General features: G+C 50.2%; 1 protein-coding gene and 1 long non-coding RNA gene across 5 annotated transcripts in view; one reads left to right on the forward strand and one right to left on the reverse strand.

The window, feature by feature from the left end:
* The first annotated feature begins 36 nt into the window (after positions 1–36).
* Positions 37–19,123, forward strand: FOXRED2 (FAD dependent oxidoreductase domain containing 2). 4 transcript variants are annotated; one of them, XM_019625555.1, is made up of 9 exons: positions 37–3,180; positions 3,533–4,343; positions 5,996–6,247; positions 6,401–6,664; positions 7,587–7,753; positions 10,466–10,631; positions 12,009–12,250; positions 13,335–13,505; positions 16,558–19,123. In XM_019625555.1, the coding sequence occupies exons 2-9, from the start codon at positions 3,796–3,798 to the stop codon at positions 16,815–16,817; spliced, it is 2,070 nt and encodes a 689-aa protein (XP_019481100.1). In that variant the 5' UTR covers positions 37–3,180; positions 3,533–3,795; the 3' UTR covers positions 16,818–19,123. The 4 variants fall into 4 exon arrangements, with proteins under 4 accessions (XP_019481100.1, XP_019481101.1, XP_019481103.1 ...); XM_019625556.1 differs by having other exon boundaries at positions 3,795–4,343; XM_019625558.1 differs by having other exon boundaries at positions 4,080–4,343.
* Positions 12,077–19,222, reverse strand: part of LOC109372396 (uncharacterized) — an 11,262-nt gene continuing 4,116 nt past the window's right edge. Inside the window, exons 2-4 of the long non-coding RNA XR_002122041.1 lie at positions 12,659–12,749; positions 12,431–12,571; positions 12,077–12,172 (exon numbers count right to left, since the gene is read on the reverse strand). This is a non-coding gene — a long non-coding RNA (uncharacterized LOC109372396). The remainder of the gene's footprint in view (positions 12,173–12,430; positions 12,572–12,658; positions 12,750–19,222) is intronic.

Genomic DNA, 19,222 nt, shown 5'->3' on the forward strand with positions numbered 1-19,222 from the left:
CTTGGGAGACGGAGGGTGAGATACAGAAGGATCTTGTCTGAAGGTCATAATCTGGGTTCCATCATTTGTTCTTGAGCATTATGAGTCTTACATTCCTGTTGGAGGGTAAATGCCCTAGATTTTTCTGTTCTTAGAAGCCCGTAAAATTATCCTTTCCTGAAGAGTGTGATCCATGGAGGCCCCTTATGGAGTTCCCCATAAGATGTCCATTTCCACAACATGAGTGCCAGCTGGCTGTGTGCCATAACCACCTACTGCCCCTAGAGACACAAATCTCTAGGACAGGATGAAGCAGGGCCCCGTCTTTGGAAGTTGAGGTGGGGTGGGTTGCAGCTCATGGAGGAGACTGCCTTAGAAGATTTTGACATGTTCCACTGAGTAGTGATCATAACGGTCTGTAACTTGTTTTCAAGCTTGGCGTGGGCTGGTGACAGTCCCAGGCTGGCACCCTCAAAGTGACATCATAAATCAGCTACAGATGTTTAGGATACGTAAAGTTGTTTTTATAAGGGGATAGCGTTCTGTTCTTGACACTATGAAGTAATTACTCTGCCAGGTACACTAAGCTTTCTAGAAATATCTGAGCCTGACACAGAACTTATGCTGGTGGAAGTAATATTGTACAGATAAGGAAACAGGCTCCGCTTTAGAGTCACATTCCTAAAGTTACTATTTTAATCAAAATAATTGACCCTCAAAAACCAAGTAAAACTTTATTGAACTTTGTTGGAGTTACTAGGAAGATGGAGCATAAACATGCTTCTTAGGGCATTTGCAATTTAAGTGAATGAGTGTTAAAAAGTATGCATTAAAGTGGCATGACAAGTGCCAAGAGGTTTCAAAATGAGGCTGCTGCTCACCAAGCTGCCTCTTGAAGACTCATGATGCAATCCAGTGGGATTTGCTGCAACCGATGGGCAGGTAGAAGTTGATTTCATGCTCACTCTCAAAACATTGCACATCAGCATCCACATGTTTCTTTGATCTGTCCCCTTTCATCTGCCCTGCTTGGGACCACCAAGTTAACTGCTGAAAACAATCCTGATTCAAACCCTTCGGTAACATCCTGCTACCTACAATCCCGGCTCAGCCTAGTCTTAAGGCCCTGCCACACCTAACAGTCCTAATTCCCTGTTATTCACCAAATAAGACCAGCAACTATTTTAAGTACTTAAATAATTTGCCAGCCCCCATTCTCAAATATTCAACCACTAAGTAGACCTCCCTACTTTACTTTTGGTTAGAATTTTTCCTGGCCTGTCTGGTTTCAATGTTCAACAAATGTTCGGTGAGGGCCTCCTGTATGCCCTCAAGATACTGGAAAAAAACACGAGGTCACCATAGTGAAAAAGATCATTTCTGCTCTAGTGGAGCTTTTCTCTGATGCTGATACAGGCTATGAAAATTATAGGTAAGTGGCATTCCTTAGTGGGTACTTAGAGGTCACAGCTACTATTTTTAATGAAAAGCTCCAGCCACACAAAGCTGGAAGACCAGAGTTCTTTCCAGACTAGGCATGGCTGCCTTCCCATGAGAACTCTGTCCCATCTCACTGGACTACTTAATGCCCCTTGAAGGTTCCTGTCCTTCCCTCACAAATGTACTGTGTTCTGCCCATGTAAATCTTGAGAAAAATTATGACATTTTAACATACCCATTTGGGGCCTGTGGGAGGAGCTAGGGTTTATGGGAGGAGTTCCTGCCCTGGTAACTTGGGAACGCTACAGGAGAGCTCTAAGGTGGTAACTGCCCCTCCCTGTAACTTCTTCCCTTCTATAAATTGTTCCTCCATTTTTGTCTCTGTGCACAAAGCTCGCCATATTTGCATACACGGAATCATAATCTTTTTTTCCCTAAATATTTTTGATGACATAATACCTAACTTGATTGTTGACAATCACATTCCACCTCAGGAAAACCAGCTACGATCATCTAGTTCACTTGAATGGCAGGTCAGGATCCTTCTGCCATTCTCCACATTCCCTCTGCTTCAGCCACGTGGTTACTGTGCATTAGCAGTGGGTTTATGTTTAAGGACCTTTCCTGGCCTATCATAGGCCACTTTGTTTACATTACCAAGCTCATAAAACATGATTCATGAATGAATAAGAAACGTTTTAGAAAGAGTTCATAATTTGAAGTAAAAGGGGGGGGCATAATTCCAGGCTCCACTTATTAACTTTGTGATCTTAAATCACCCCTAAACCTCCATTTGGCCAATAACTACAGGAAGCTGGAAACAGAATCGGGGCCTACATCACCGGTTGGTGGAAGATCAAGTTAGTCATGCAAGTTTCTTAGTAAACAATAAAATCATTGTAGTGTCCAGATGAGAACTTCAAACCTCTAAATTTTTATAAAATTTTGAGCCAAACCAAGGATATGCCTTGAAGCAAGATCTCAACAGATTGAGAAAAATGCTCAGAATGACAGTTTGCAGTTTCTTTTACGCATTTGAATTGAGGGAATGGAAGAAAGATTACAGGTGAGTGGGAGAAAGCAAGGCAGGATTGGGTTACAGGATAATTAAGGTTCTGTGCTCTCAGTGGTTTCGCTTAAGGGGGTCTGAAACCAGATATATCAAAGGTGTGTGAAGCACAGAATGGACAGTGCTTGCTTTGAGGCAAAGGTAAACCTTTTACTAAAGAAGTTATGTGCCTGGGGCATGACTACTGACCAGGACCGGCTCAGTAATTTATGAGCAGAGCACTGTGAGGTGACTCTATAGAACTCCTTTTTTGTCCATAGTAGCAAATACTTGTTAATTGATTTTTGTGTCCTAGCTTCACCAGCCTGGTTTCCAGGCGCCCAAACCTAGGTAGCCAACTAGTCTTTGGCTACATTAATGGTGCAGTGTAAAAGCTGGGATTACCTCCAAAACATCATCTCCCGTGTCTCACTACAAGGGAAAAAGCACAGCTTGAAAACAAAAGCCCCAGGCCGGTGCTGGATCACTTCTCTAGCCCAGCACCTCACGCCAGCCGGAGGATCTGCACGTGAAGGTCTCCTCTGCGGCCGAGAGACCAAGGCCGCCGGACCGCCCCGGCGTGCTGCGCAACGCGCACGTGACCCCGCCCCCTGCCATTGGCCGGGCGGGCGGGAGAGCGGGGAGGCCTACCGGCGCGATCCAGCTGGGGCGGTCCGGTCCTGACTGTGTGCTGCCTGCGGAGCGGCTGCGAGGTGCGAGCTCGGGTGGGGGGCGGGGGGCGCCGAGGAGGCCGGAGCCGCGGGCGTGGGCACCGCGCACGCGCGGGAGGCGTTTCCTAAACTGCGCGCTAGCGGGAGGGCGGCCTCGAGCCCGCGTGGCAGCAGGTGTGTTCGGCTTCTCTGTCGCGTGACGGAAGAGACTCAGGCACCTGGCTGGGGGCGGGGTCCGTTCAGGCCACACCTCCTTCCGTCTCGAGGGCGGGGGAGTGGCCAAAGATACCTGCCCCTCTGGGGTCTAGCCTGGGGAGGGTACAGGAGGGTTGTTGTACTTCTTTCAAATTAGGGAGAAAATGGGTTAACACCCATCCTCTTCCTACCATGGCAGTAAGAAGAGGGCTGGTGCCCCTGAGAACCGCAGCCCTGAAGGAAATTGGGATTGGGGATTCCTGGGGGGAGCTCCATCCTTCCTTGAGCCAGTGGAGTCGCAGCAAATGAGCTCCGAGGTTTTTAGATACTGGTCCTGGCTCCACCCCAAATCTCAGAGCTCTGGCAAGCCTCTGCCTCTTTCCAGGCCTCTGCTCCTCACGCATTCCCCCTGGCCTCAGGCCATCAGTGGTCCGAGGCCTCACTCTTCTGGTCTGCCACAGGATGGGACTCTCCGTCACAGCCCAGCTGTGGGGCTCCCCGGGGCCGCTCCTAACCATTGCCCTGTACCTGGCTCTCACCCTGCACCTCTCTAAAGCCGTGGCACCCCCACACCGGGACTACTGCGTCCTGGGTGCCGGGCCCGCAGGCCTGCAAATGGCCTACTTCCTGCAGAGGGCAGGAAGGGACTACACGGTATTCGAACGAGCCGCGTGTCCAGGCAGCTTCTTCACACGCTACCCCCGGCACCGCAAGCTCATAAGCATCAACAAGCGGTATACCGGCAGGGCCAACTCCGAGTTCAACCTCCGCCACGACTGGAACTCTCTGCTCAGCCACGACCCTCGGCTGCTCTTCAGACACTACTCCCACGCCTACTTCCCGGATGCCGGCGACATGGTACGCTACCTAGGCGACTTCGCAGACAGGCTGGGGCTCCACGTGCTGTACAACACAACCATCACCCACGTCACTCTGGACAAGGATCGGCAGGCCTGGAATGGCCATTACTTCATCCTGACCGACCAGAAGGGCCAGGCATACCAGTGCAGGTAAGGAACCGGGTCCCGGAGCTCACTTGCTGAAGCTGGGGCCTTTCCTGGAAGAACTGACACCCCTTTGTTGGCTGGGTGGTATGGGAGGAATGGGAAAATTCTTCCATCTCTTGCTCCCACTGAAATTCGTGCCAGGAGGTTCAGCTCAGCCATCATTTGGGCATCTCACGGGAGCCCTAAAAAAAAAAAAAAAAGTGTGATCAAATATGTTTGGAAAATACTAACCAGTTCTTTCCTCCAGGATTTTTCAGCCTTTAACATCTTCATATTCACTGTGACACTCCAACAACATTGGGTGTTCAGCATTGCCTAAGCTTGTGTACCCACAAAACCCTTTTGTAAAACATCTCCTGGAACTAGTGTTCCCCAAAACACATCCTGGGAAATGCTGGGTCGAGTATTAGACGAACTCAGTGGGATATAGAACTGAACAGGAGTGGGAGGCTCTACAGGCAGTGCTGCCAGCATTCAGTTTTAGCTTGCGAGAAAGCTTCACGTCATGTGGACATCTCAAATTCAGAGTCACATACTATATGCAGTTGTTTCATCCTCACCAGGACCCTATGAGGGAGGTTCACTGATCCCTATTTACAGATGAAGAACCGAGGCTCAGAGAAGTTGAGTAACTGGTGCTGTCACATAGTGTTTAAGTGGTGTGGCTGCAATTTGAGCTCATATCTTCCTGATCCCAAAGGCCATGTTCTTTCTGCTGCACCAGACTGCCTCTCACTTCCTGGCCATTAGCCTACACCTGGCTCCCGGCAGGTGCTCCATCAGAGTTCGTCTTCTCGTATCATTTGCCAGAGGCCCAGCCTTGCTCCTTGCTTGTTACTGCCCAGGGATAGAAAGGTTGGGCCAATTTGGACCCTTGCCTTTAGACCGCTGAGCCACAGTGTAAGGGGGCCACATATAAGCAGGGTGGACAAGGGTCACGAAACATGGAGCAATGGGGGCTGTGTATGCACCTTCTACAGGCCTTTGGTTTCTGAAATCACCCTGTGATCAAACCATTCTTCAGCAGGCTGGCAGGATCCGGCTCCCCGGTGGCACCACAGGACTGCAGTCCCCACCAATACAAAGAGCAGGACTTTGGAATCAGGCTGATCTGTGGCCGAGACTGGCTCTGCTCTCTTAGGAGCTTTGGAGGCCATGGGCCCTGCAGGGCCTGCCTCCTCACCTATAAAGCATGCCAGATGACACCCATCAGGGTTGCTTGAGCAGCAAGATGACGCATAAAACACTTAGTACAGGGCTTGGTAGGGAATCACTGCTCAATACATGTCTGCATCTGCCAGGCAAGTCAGAAAGGGGAAAAAGTGGAAGTCTCATTTTCATCACTGAGGGTGACACTTAGCCTGACTGCTGTGTTCAAAATGGGGTAAATTACTCAACTTCTCAGTGGTGCCACCTTCTCCTGTCAGAGTCACATTAATTTTAGTATCTGGTATAATCCCAGTGAGGGGTAAGGGCAGCTGTGTCCACTATAGGTCCATAAACAGATGAATGAAGGAATGAACGTCCTGTTTTCTTTTAGGAGTCAGCAGCCTAGGTGAGGCCGGCGAGCCAGGTGACAGGTCCAAAGAGTGATTGTCGCTTAATGTCTTATAGCTAAGAGACTAAGCCATCTTCCCTCTGTCCTCCACTTGCAGCGTCCTTCTTGTCGCCACTGGTCTGTCAGTCCCCAACCTGGTTGACTTCCCTGGCTCCGAATACGTGGAGGGTTATGAGTCTGTGTCCGTGGACCCCAAGGACTTTGTGGGTCAGAATGTGCTGATCCTGGGCCGTGGGAACTCGGCCTTTGAGACGGCAGAGAACATCTTAGGTGTCACCAACTTTATCCACATGCTGAGCCGCTCCCGGGTCCGGCTCTCCTGGGCCACCCACTACGTAGGAGACCTCAGGTATGCCACGCAGCTGCTGTATGTGTCTCCTGTACTCCAGCCCCCCTAAAGCCGTTCCTGACCGCATCTGGTCTAACCACCCCTTCTCCTCCGAGTCTCCTTGTACCCTATACAGACTCCTTTCTCTCTCCTGGCATGTCTCTTGGGCCCCAGGGCTATCAACAATGGCCTGCTGGACACCTACCAGCTGAAGTCCCTGGACGGGTTGCTCGAGTCCGACCTGACAGATCTGGCTGTCGTGAAGGACCGCGAGGGCAAGTTCCACATCACCCTAAAGTTCTACTTGGAAGAAGGCAACCAGAGTGCCGACGCCATCACCCTCCCCCAGGACGACAGTGACAACTTTGCCATGCGCGTGGCCTACGACCAGGTCATCCGCTGCCTGGGCTGGAATTTTGACTTCTCCATTTTCAACAAGTGAGTGCAAACAGGGAAGGAGCTGGGATCTCCTAGCAAACCCCTCCGCCGCCTCCCTGGGGGGAGCAGTGCCCCGTCCAGAAGCACCAGGGCTCTCAGGACCCCATCCTCAGCGTGGGTGCGGGTGATGCCTGGCTTTTTGCCCAGGCATGAGCTCTCGGCCCCCTGGGCTCCCTTAGGCCCTGCCTCCTGGAGCACCAGCAGCATATCTTCGTCTGTGTTGTAATCCCCCACCCGAGAGATGGGAAAGCAGGCTCAGACAGAAGCAGGAGGTGAATTTGCTGAAGGGCAGTGTGGCAGCTAAGAGCACAGATGGTGGGGTCGATCTGAGGTTCCCTCTTACCCAACCTGTGTGCTCTGGAGAAGTTACTTAACCACGCTGGGCCCCAGTTTCTTCATTGCTCAAATGGGGACCGTAGTTTCTTTCTCCTAGGGCTATTGTGAGGATAAATATAGGGAAATACGTGGCATACAGTATATGCTCAGTAAAATGTTAGCTGCTAAAATTACTTATAACTGTATTTTGAAGAGCGGCTTTGTGGAGCCTCGTCTCTAGACATTGCTACCCCAGTACCTTGGCAAGGCTTAGTATCAAAGAACCCATCCAGTGTTTCACTTTCCTTCTGGCCAAGGCACAGGCAAACAAGGAGGACCTAGACAGCCTGAGCCAGACCCTCCTGTCCCATCAGGTCACACAGAGCCCAGCCTCGAGTCAGGCTTGAATCCTGGCCCTGGCCCTGACCCACCACATCTTTACTCTGAGCCTCAGTTACTCCATCTGTTAAATGGAGATGATTATACCCACCTCCTGCGGTCGCAGTGTCTTTAAATACAATAAGGAATGTAAAACACTTAGCTCAGTGCCTGGCATACAGTTAGTGTTTTATACACAGATTTTTATTAATAATCTTTCTACTCACAGGTCCCTCAGACTCTCTTCAGGGGGTGAGTTCAGCAAGAAGTACCCGCTGGTCAGAGCGAGCTATGAATCCAAGGGAAGCCGGGGTCTCTTTGTACTGGGTACCGCCAGCCACTCTGTGGATTACCGGAAGTCTGCCGGGGGCTTCATCCATGGATTCCGATACACAGGTGAGCCCAGACAGAACCATTCCGGGGTCTGTAAACACACACCTGATTTCCAGCAACCTTAAAGGCATTGCTCATCAGTAGTCGAGTGTCATAAATTCCCTGCCTGGGGCAGACGGCAGTGGGTTTTCGTGGTCTGAGGATATGTCTAGGAAAGCATCAGGTAAGGTATAAAAATACGTACATCACTTCGAGGGGTAAAAAGTATAACTATTGCACTGTGTTGTACAGCTGAAACTAATTCTAAAAATGTGTTTCACAATACAAAATAATAATTAAAAAAAAGTACGTACATCTGGGATGGCATGTTACATGCCTACACCCTGTGCAGGTGAGGCGCATGTATTAGCTTAGCAAGAACACAGCTTGAAGGCTAATTTAGGTTCCTGCCCAGCAGGGTGGCCTCAGAGGGGAGGCCTCATAAGGTCTCTAAGCCGGTGGGACATCCTGCTGTCAGAGGTGTGAAGGAAGGCAACTCCCCACCCTCAGGGGCTGCTGTAAGGACTAAATAAAGCCACGCCTAGGGACCATGCAGCTTTGAAGCATCACACACACAGACTTTTTGGGCACCAACAGATTTCAACAAAAATTGCAATTAGATTATATCAGCTCTTTTTCAGAAATGTAGGTATTGAGTGTATGAACGTTCTGCACTCTCGGTAGCTTGTTGGGTGGGTGCTTTATTGCATGGCGGGTGTTCCATGGGCCAGTTAATTTTGCCGTAAATGCCATACGGGTCCTGCATCCTCACATTTCTGTATTTAATTTGATGCCTCATACTGCCTTATTGCTCATTTTTGCATTTCACTATCCTTCCAGTTTGGCTTAGATAATCATGTTTCACTGTTGATTTGCAGATGATATATTTTATACCCGATGCGTGTTGTCAGAGAAGGAAACCAGGGAGAGAGTGTTAGCAGTCTATAAAGCAGAATATTTGCAAATCGAATACACACACATGCACACAGAATGAGAAGAGTGTCTCTTCAGCTGTGTCTCCCCAACAAGAAACGCTCCTCGTTGTTCCCATGCATGTCATCTCCCTGCACCCATTCTCCTAACAGTCACTGTCCGTCTCTCTTGCTTCCTTCTGCCCCCTGCTCTTTCCCCAGCTCACGTACTTAATCCTTACAACAGCCCCATGAGACAGATCCTGTTATTTCAGTTCCATTTTGCAGGTAAGGAAACTAGGACACAGAGAAGTTAAGTAATTTGCCCAAAGTCACCCAGCCAGTGGGTGGCACGTGCCTGACTGTAACGCTCACAGCTGACCACTAAGCTTCAGGCAAGTGGGGAACAGTCCTGAGTGGACAGGCCACCGACTGCTGTGGTCACTACTACGAGCTGAGGACCCGACGCAGAAGGAGGGTGGTGTGGCTGTACACGGTACACCCTGCCAGGACCTGGCTCATCGTTCAGCTGAGAAACAGGTCCCAAGGGAGACAAGTAGAAAACAGTAAGGCAGAGTAAATAACAGAAGATCAAAGATTGGCAGCACAGACTGGAACCACGCGGAAAGTCAGACATGCTGGAAGCGCTGCCCATCCGCCTCCTGTACCTCTCTGCGGTCCTTCCCTGGCTCGCTCCCTGACTTGGGGCCTCTTCGTCTCTTCTGACTGGTCTTCCTGCCACTGGTCTTTCTGGCTTCCCATCCAGATACCGCAGTACCTGCCAAAACAACCTTTCTTTTTAAAAAAAATCTTCCTTCCTCTGCTTACAGATCTTGAGTGGCTCCCCACCTCCCCTCGGGGAGCCCCAGCTCCTGGGCATGGCAGCCAGAGCTTTGACACCAGCTCAGCTTTCCAGCCCGAACCTGGCCTGCTTTTGAAAACGTGCCAGACTCTCTCAATATATTATTTCTTCACAGATGTGCTCCTTCTGTCGGGGCACTGCCCCCAAACTTCTCTAGCTGTGTAATTCCTCAGCCTTTTGCAAAACTCAGCTTACCCGTTGTTTCCTCCAGAGAGCCAGTTGTCTTGGGAGGCTGCCATCCTCCATGACTGCTGGCCCGCTGAGTCCCCTGTCATGGGTGGTCTGTGGCCTTGCCTTTAGCGGACCGGGGTGTTGTGTTAATTCATTTTGGAAGAGCAGGCACCTGTGTACAGCGCCTCAGTTTCACAGCTGTCAACAGCAGCCCCAGGTATACAGAAAAGCATCTCCCTGTTGTTTTAGACAGCCGTTGCTTTTCTGTCCTTACATATATATATACACAGCACCTCAAAATAGAACTTAGTGACAGATTGGATTCAAGCTGTGAAGAAGAAGAAGCAGTCAAAGCCTTTCTGTTTGCTAGTCTCTGATAGAAGTAGGGGCTGTGAGGTGGGGAGAGGTCTCAGAGGAAGGTTCTGGTTCTGGTTTGGATATACCAGTGTGGAGTGACAGCTGTGGGACTTCCAGATGCAGATGGCCTAAGGGAGGGGTGGGCAAATGATGGCCTGGGGACCCAAACCAGCTGCATCCCTTGATGTAGCTATCCCCTGTGGCTGCGTTCGCACCAGAGGCAGAATTGAGCAGTGAGAGAGACTGCGAAGCCAAAAATGCTTCCCATCTGGCCCTCTGCAGAAACCATGTGCTGACCCCGCTCTAAAGGCGTCTTCTTGGCACCGTGCACAGTGTCTTGAGTTCGCTGAAGTTGATGGGGACCTTCTGTCCCTCCTGATGGTAAGAGATAAAGTTCTAAGTGCAGCATGCCACCCCTCCCTCGGGCCGTTTCAGTGCGTGCTGTTCACCGGCTGCTGGAACACCGCCACCATGGCGTCGCCTGGCCCTCCACCGAGCACCCCATCACACAGCTGACCAGCTCCATCCTCCGGCGTGTGAACGAGGCTTCCGGGCTCTACCAGATGTTCAGTGTGTTGGCTGACGTCGTCCTGTTGAAGGAGTGAGTAGCCCACCCCCACCACACTCCCCTCCACCTGCCTCACCATAGACATCCTATCACAGCTCTTCTCTTCCTAGTCCAGGTGTGGAATTTCCAGGTATGGAATAGCCCAGTGGTTCCTTCCTAAGATGAAGCCTGAGGAGGGACGTGGCTGGGGAGTGGGGGGTGGGCGGTGGATTTATTCTGGGGAAAATCAGTGAAATCGCCACCAGCTCTGCAGCTGGACAGACAGATATGGGTATTGATCCTGGCTCTGCCTCTTGTCTACCTGTGTGACCTTGGGCAAGTTAATTAGCCTCTCTGAGCCTTTCATCTGCAAAATGGGAATAATAACACCTACCTTGCAAGACTATAGGAAGGAGTAAAGGTAACTCGTAGGAAGCATTGGGTGTCAAGATGAGCAGTAAACTGCAACATGAGAGCACAACCAATGTGATTTAAGAGTTCCCTGGTGGCTCCGTGCCAGTCAAGTGATGAGGGGACACTTCCTGAGCAGGAAACTGTGGAAGGGCTGGAGAGGGAGGGCCTCAAAGGGCAGGTGGCAGATGAGACTGAGGAAGAACCCTTAGCGGGAACAGCCTGGTCCAAAGCCAGAGGGTGCAGCAGCACACCAAGTTCAGGGACGTGCAAGAAATTCAGCAGCGCTCAGCGAAAAAACTTCCCATCATTCTGAATTCCTCTTTCACACCCATTCACCACATTCACACTATCTGTAAATCCTGTCTGCTCTACCGTCAAATTACATCTAGAACCTGACCACCTCTTACCAGCTCCACACTGCCAGCTTGGTCCGGCCCGCCAGCGTCACTCACCTGCACTGAGATAGCAGTGGTCTGCTCTTAACATGGTGGCCAGGGTGGTCCTTTTAAAATGTGAGTCACACGAATTCATCTCTGCTCTGCTCAATACCCTCCAGGGGCCAGTGGCTTCGCTTCAGTCCAGATGAAACCAGAAGTTCCCATCATGACACACACAAGCCCTCCCTGCCCTCCTGCCACGGACCTCCGAGCATCTCCTGTCCTCGCCCCCTCGACTCCACTCCAGGCCCTCTGGCCTTCCTCCTGTCCCTTGAACACACCGAGGAAGTCACCCTTCACCCCACCCCAAGGCTTTTCCATTACTCTTCCCTCAGCCTGGGTCATCCTTTCCCCCAGTCACCATTTCAGGTTACTCTGTTTTCTGGAATCCATCCTGCGTGTAAGTCAGGGCTCAGCAATAAGTAATATTAAAGTGAGGGATCGGGGCTGCTCAGAGTTTGCACACTTTTTGGAGGGAATAGATACTCACGTACACACACACACACGCCTCCGGGTACACTCCTCTCGCCTCTGCTGCAGCCCTGAGGGTCCTGTCCCCCCACTTTGCCGTTACCCCCAGGAATGCCACAGCATTCGAGTACCTGGAGGAGTTCCCCATGCAGGTGCTGGCCCAGCTGGAGACGATCACAGGAAGGCAGGCCAGGCATGGGCTGTTCGTCATCAACATGGAGTATGGCAGAAATTTCTCCGGACCCGACAAGGACGTCTTCTTCTATGACCGGTCTGTAGGGCACACGGAAGACGCCTGGCAGTCTAACTTCCTCCACCCTGTCATCTACTACTACAGGCACCTGCCCACCGGTAAGCCAGGCCGCTGCTTCCCCCCGAGCCCGGGCACTCCTCAGACCTCACTGTGTGTCGAGTTGTCACCACATAGTGACAACCTCCTCCAGGCACCACATAGTGAGAGGGACACTGTTTTGCTGTGTGTCTCCAAAGGAGGCTGACCATGGAGTGGGGAGGGGGGACTTGGACACTGACCATTAGAAGTCACAGGGAAAGGAACTGGAACTGGTTAGCGCCGGAGTGTAGCGGCAGAATACAGAAAGCTGGGCAGTGTCCCCAGGCTGTCCTTTCCTTGCTGTGTAACCTTGGACCACGTCTTAGCCTCAGCTTCCCCATCTGTAAAATGGGGATAAAAATAGTACCTTCTTTATAGAATGGTGTGAGGGTAAATGAGATAACATTTACAGAATGCCAGCATGGTACCTGGCACAGAGTAGCTATCAAGAGATGAACCCCCTGGGGAACACGACTCCCGCTTCAGAACTTGAAGGGCTGTCACTTGGAAGAGGGTGACCTAAAAAAAGGCAGAAGTGGTATCAATAGGCAGAAGTGACGGGAACACAGGTTTATAGTCAATATACGGAGCAACTAATAGTCAAAGCTATCTGACAGTGGAAGGGGTTGCCTCCTAGACTTCAATTTCCCAATACAGGAATGGCTGGTCATGGCTTGAGGCCAGCTGACAGGGACACCACAGAGGGGAGTACACACCAGGGGGACATGGACTAGATGAGCTCTGAGGCCCCTTTGGATGCAGGGCCTGAGTCTGCTCACAGAAAGACCAGCTTTGAAGCAGCCACAAAAGACCTCAGTCCACGTGAGTCTTAGAAAAACACCAAGTTCAAGTGATTACCCTTAGTTCTGCCCTCTGATACCATAAGGGACCCGTCTAGTCTTGTCCCGCCTCTTTATGCTAACCTGCCAAACATTTGGAGATGGCTGTTGAACAAGCCGACCATGACTGTCACAGAGGCATATCAGGAAAGCCAAGTATGAGTGAGGAAGGAGGCATTGGGAACACGCGGGAACCAAGCCATCGGCTCCGGGATGGGAAGCCCAGCCGCGGGGCTCTGATGCGGCCCCCACCTCATCCCCACAGAGCAGGATGTGAGGTTCCGCCCTGCAGACTGGCCCCTGCCTCGACCCACGGCCATCCACCACATCGTGGAAGATTTCTTGACAGACTGGACCGCCCCAGTGGGCCACATTCTACCTCTGAGGCGCTTCCTGGAGAACTGTTTGGACACCGATTTGCGAAGCTTCTATGCAGGTAACAAGTTCCCAGAGCAGCGGTTCTCAACCTATGGTTTGCGACCCCTTTGGGAGTCGAACGACCCTTTCACAGGGGTCGCCTAAGACCGTCGGAAAACAAAAAGATATTTACATTACGATTCATAACAATAGCACAAATTACAGTTATAGAGTAGCAACGAAAATAATTTTATGGTTGGGGGTCACCACAACATGAGGAACTGTATTAAGGGGTCACAGCATTAGGAAGGTTGAGAACCGCTGTCCCAGAGGGACAAAAGGACTGAGCTAGAGGCTGAAAAGAGACCAGACAGATCCATGCCCTGGGGAGTTGCAGGACGCACATCTAGGAACCCAAACCTGAGACTTCTCTTCCCCACAACACGGTGGACTAGATGTTCACAGAAATCCCTCCCGGCACAACACCTAAAAACGTGAATCAAATGTTTTTTTTAAAGAACTGGCAGGAAAATAAGGGAACTTCCCAGAGGCCAGATACTAAGAAAGGCATAAACCCAAGCTGAACGTGGGTTATCTGCTGGTCATCAGTAGCCTAGAGCCTGAGTACTGGAGCAGCACTTGCAGGTGGGAAAGGCGAGGCTGGAGCAGGGTGACAGGTCTGTTTAGAGACCCTCCAAGAAGCTTGGATCTCAGTGAATAAACTAGGAGGCAAAAAACACTCCCAAGATGGAGATGCTTTTTGGCTCTGGGTGGAGTAGGGGGAAATCTCCCCTGAGAATTTCCAACCACTAGGCCTCACTCTTATGAGTTTGGGGCCAAACTTCACACTATCATTGTGGTGCAGAAATCATAGAAGTAAATTCAAGTCTTCTGTGAAGAAACACACTTCAACATAGGTCTCAAAAAGTTCCCACAGATAAAGGAACATAAACTCCCAAGCAAAAATGACTTAACACAAGGACACAAACCACCATGAGGGGAGGAGTGTCAGCAGAAACAGCAACTGTAGGATCAAACCAAAACACTGCAGGAATTGGAATGGTCAGATAGAGGATATAAAGTCCGTCTAAATTATATAAAGAAATAAAAAAGAGATTATGGAAAATTCAGTTGACTGGGCAGTTTTGAGAAAGATCCACATAAAGCTTCTGGAAATGAAAAAATAAATTTGTAATTAGAAACTCAACATAAAGTAGCACATTAGACAGAGATGAAGAGAGAATTGGTGAACTGGAAGATAGCTCTGACAGCCTAACCCAGACGGGGACTTGGGAGGAGAAATCTAATGATCCAGAGGGAGAACTCGTTGAAACAAGTCAAATTTTTGAGGTTTTTTTAACCCCTGAATGCCCAGGATATCCATTCTTCTGTTCAGCAAACACCTGTTGAACACCAATTTTGTATCAGGCACTGTTCATATCAAATCAGGTTAGAGAGAGAGTCAGTCCCCTGGCCTACAGGTCAGAGAGGAAGTGGGGCCTTGTTTCATCCCCAGCTGACATCCTCAGTCCACTTTGAAGTAAAAATGTATATATTAAGAGAGGTGGCTTTAAACAATAGCTTAAATTAATAGTCTAAATATTTGTAGATGCTCAGAGGTAATTCAGAGAGCAGAATACTAGCATTCTGCCAACTATCAACCTTGACCATACATTTGCACATGAAATTACATGTTACAGCTCTAGAGACCTCAGCTACAAAACCCCTGCCTGTTTCTTGAGGTCTCAGGAGTACACAAAGATGCCAGTACCGATGAAGGAGCATATTTCCACCCTGAGTATGGTTCTTCCCGAAGCATTGTGACAGGCCCTTTAGCCTCCTAAATACTGCTCAACAGTATAAGCCACTATGTGTCACTGCCTTGAACCTGGAAGAATCCTACCAGCAAAGGGCCAGCTGGCAGAGGGTGGGCTTTTCCTCAGTCCCCTTAGCTGAGGTGCAGCTGCTACTTCTAGCCCAGATTCGGCTGGGCTTCTCTGCCCGCCGACCCCTGCAGAAGGGGTGATGTATGCCATCAGAAGGTGGTGCTCACCAACAGGCCACCTTGCTGCCCCTCTACCATCCTCCCCCACATGCGCTGTCTCCCTGCTCGGAGAGGATTGTCATGGCCTGTTCTGCCAGGGGCCCTGTGCTGTAAGTCAAAAGTGAAGTAGGAAATAATATTTGTGTAGCACCTTACATCCTGTTCACCCATGTAAGTTCACAACATCCATTGCAATATGCCCTTTTTTTTTTTTAGATGAAAAACTCAAGCTAGTTTTCTGACACTCCATCTTCCCATCCTGTCTCTAAAGCCCTCAGAAAACTGAGCCCATATCTGTTTCATCTTTTCTGTTTTTTAAACCCAAGTTATGTAATAACTTGGCTAAAAGGCTTTTCCATTCTCATTATCCAGAAGGAACTATTTCTAGCTCTTCTAGAGGTTTCTTCTTATTTCTAAGTAATACGTAGCCACCCGATTTCCTGATTGGTCAGATTTGATCTACGTAGCACCTGTGCTGTGGCACAGAGGAGGATAAATCACTGGTGCGGAGTGACCGGTTTTCTCTTTATAACCCCCACAGTGCTGAGAACAGGGCTCACACACAGTGTCTGCAACTCCAATATTGTTGAGGGAATAAATCTTTGCAGGCAGCTGTGAGCTCAAAATGGAACTGACCAAGTTCCCAGAAGGCTGAGCCCCCACCTCGGGCTGAGCATCGTGCTGGGCCTGATCTCAGGAAGCTGAGTCATTTCTGTGGTTTGCTTTCCTTTTTTTTTTTTTAGCTGAGCCATCCTGCCGCCTGTTGGCAGCTCAGCTCGGGCCGGGACTTGAACCGCTGTTGCTCAGAGCTCACACTCTTGAGCGAGCTCTTAACCAACTGAGCCACTCGGCCGGCCTCTGCTTTCCTTTTAGAGCCTTGCTTTCCCATCTCCCCAAAAGTCAAGGCATGAGTTCTGGGGGATGAGTTCCATGGCTACTCGGGTCAGACGTGAGGTACCCAGAAAAGTGGGCTCCAAGCTCCAGGGTGGAGGCTGCTGGGGAGGCCCCCAGGGCACTGGCAGCCTCTCCTGTACCTCTCTCCACACCTCTCAGCCTGACTCACTCATCTCCTTTTGCTTTTGTGTAGAGTCCTGTTTCCTGTTCGCCCTAACGCGCCAGAAGCTGCCGCCCTTTTGCCAGCAGGGGTACCTGAGAACACAGGGGCTGGTGGGAACCAAGAGCCTGCGGCAGCACAGAGTGGAGAGTGGGGCTCTGCAGGACCATGCCGCTGCAGGCAGGCGCAGGGAGGACAGCGGCCGGTGGCCTGGCTCCCATAGGCCCGTAGGTCACCCCCAGACTCCAGGGCCTCTGGTCCAGCCCCTCAACAGCAACAAGGAGGAGCTGTGATGGCCAGGCCTCTCCCACCCAGGCCCATGTCAGCCCTCCTCTTCTCCAAGCCCCAGGCTCCCACTGCCGAAGACCACTCAGGTCTTTGCAGTGACCACACCAAAGCCACACACAGGTCACGTAAGGGCTGAAGGGCTGCCATGCTGTGGTCTCCCCTCCTGTTCGATCCACAGGTGCCCGGGAGGCAGGGTCCAGAGAAGGGCAACCTCTGCCAGGTGGGAGCCGCCTTCCACGGCCAGGCATATCTGCAAATGAACTGTCGCTGAGCACCAGGCTGGCCTCAGTTCAGTCTCCATCAAATGACCAGCGGTTCCTTTTCCTTCTGGTCTACTCATGGGCCCAAATCGTGCCGATCCTCACCTTCATAAGGGTTTGTTGCAGGCTCTTTAAAACAAAAGCTCTAATATCCTCAATCGTATAGGGCAGGTAGGACTATTACCCCAATGAAAAAGACACTAGCACAGAGAGGTGAGGTGACTCCCAGGGTCCCAGCCAGGAGTCCCTGCCTGGGTAGCTCTAAAGCCTATTCCACCGAGGCACTGCCTCGCCCTGCCCCCTTCTCTCTTTTCAGAAAGGGGGTTGGGGGGCTGGGTTGATCCGTATAGGCCCAGGGGCTGTCATCTGGCAGAGACAGCCATCTTATCTAAGCAGCTTTCTCCCTGAGCAGCAGAGCTCTGAACTCCTTTGTCCCCAAGACTGCACTCCCTGACTTATCTTCAATCCCTGTGCTCTCTCTCTCATCCTGCCCTCTGGCGTCCTGAACAACAAACAATCAAGTTTTGTAGAGCTGTCACCATGCTGTCTTTCAGCGGGGACTTTCTGAGGTGAGTCACCCTGCTGTTTGAACTGAGCCCTGCTCAGCTTGTGCAGAGACATTTTATAAATGCGTTTGTACCGATAACGCTGGTGAATTCAGTTTCCGGACCCCTTAGCTGTTCCGGCTTTGTTGTCCGTCCTTCCTCATCAGGAATGTGCTCCCTGCTTTTCTCTCCCGCCGTCCTGTTTATGAGTGAGCCATGGGAAAGCATTTGTACATAAGATAATCATGGTGGTTGTTCAAGGCCCGGATCATGGGTGATTGCCTCCTCACTGGTTCTTACTAGCCCTTCATGTAGCCACTCAGAATTCAAGGGCCTCCGGCTTTCTGGCTCCACAGCCCTTTTCTGGGAACATTCTCTTGGCAGGTCCAAATTCCCTTCCACACCTGGCCAGGCTGCCTCTCCCTCTAGTCATCTGTGGAGTTAGAACAATGAAACTCCAGCCGCCTTAGCCTGTGGGCAGGAGCTGTTTACCCCATGACAATACTTGGCATAGTTTGCATTGCAGCCGAGACTTCTAAATTAATCTCTCCCTAGTCCAAGGGTGTGTGTTCATCTTTCTCATACAGATTATAGACAGGTAAACCAAAATTGGGTCCTTCAGCCCATCCTTCCATTTCCAAAACCTTTTAATTAGGACTGTATCCATGCTATCAAATCCTGTTACACACATCTCGCCTCTCCAATCACTGAAGGTTGGTTGAGCCCCTTGTTCCAATAGAAGCTCAAGGTGCTGTAACAAATGGTTCACTGATGCCTGAATATGACGTCTGCTGCTTTTCCCCTCACCTGCCAAATCGTCAATTCCATCACAATATCAGCCAGCCTTATTTGTGTTTAATAGGTCATGCTTCCATTCTTGCTCAGAGGATTAGAGATGTCTGAGCAGTGTCCCTGGTATTCTTGTAATAGTTGGCTTCAAACAAATACTTTTTTCCTATAACGACCATTCCTGCATTTGCTGGAAGTCCTGTCTAGATCTTCCATCTGAGCAGATCTCATTGTTTGCAGCTAGACCAAGTTCCTCTTCTAACCAAGGCCTGCCTTCATTCATTCCTTCATTTTTTAATATTACAAAGTTGCTGGTGCAAAATAGACAAACTGGTGAAAGATGAGGCCAGAAATAGACCCTAGTTGGGGGTGATTTTGAAAAGAAATCACAAACCAGTGGAAAAGATTGTGCAGGACCATGCAATAAAATATAGAAAAGAAAATAAATCTCAGTTTAGACTATTTCATACTATATTTCAAAACTAATTCCAGATGAATTTTTAAAAGCCATATAGAAACTGGAGAAGAATGGGGGATACTATAATAAACGAAAGGCCTTTCTAAGCTTAGAAGCAACAGAGTAATTCCCCAGAGGAAAAGGTGTAACATTTCCAGATACACCCACCTAGCCTGCACCTAATTAATATGACCATTTTAAAGAAAATGGTAAAAATTAAAAGGCAATACACTTGATTATACAAATAATAAACATATAAAAATGTGTTTAGGGCCGGCCGAGGGGCACGTTGGTTAAGAGCTGCCAGCTTTGAGCAGCAGGGCCCCGGTTCAGATCCACATGAGGGCCAGTGACACTGC

Source organism: Hipposideros armiger, unplaced genomic scaffold (assembly GCF_001890085.2).
Source record: "Hipposideros armiger isolate ML-2016 unplaced genomic scaffold, ASM189008v1 scaffold_633, whole genome shotgun sequence".
Lineage (NCBI taxonomy): Eukaryota > Metazoa > Chordata > Mammalia > Chiroptera > Hipposideridae > Hipposideros > Hipposideros armiger.

Excerpts from the sequence above, each read along its gene's own strand:
- FOXRED2 (XM_019625555.1), top strand. The coding sequence starts at position 3,796 with ATGGGACTCTCCGTCACAGCCCAGCTGTGGGGCTCCCCGGGGCCGCTC. Across the intron at positions 4,344-5,995 it reads GGCCAGGCATACCAGTGCAG|CGTCCTTCTTGTCGCCACTG; the intron begins GTAAGGAACCGG and ends CTCCACTTGCAG. Across the intron at positions 7,754-10,465 it reads CCATGGATTCCGATACACAG|TGCGTGCTGTTCACCGGCTG; the intron begins GTGAGCCCAGAC and ends GGGCCGTTTCAG.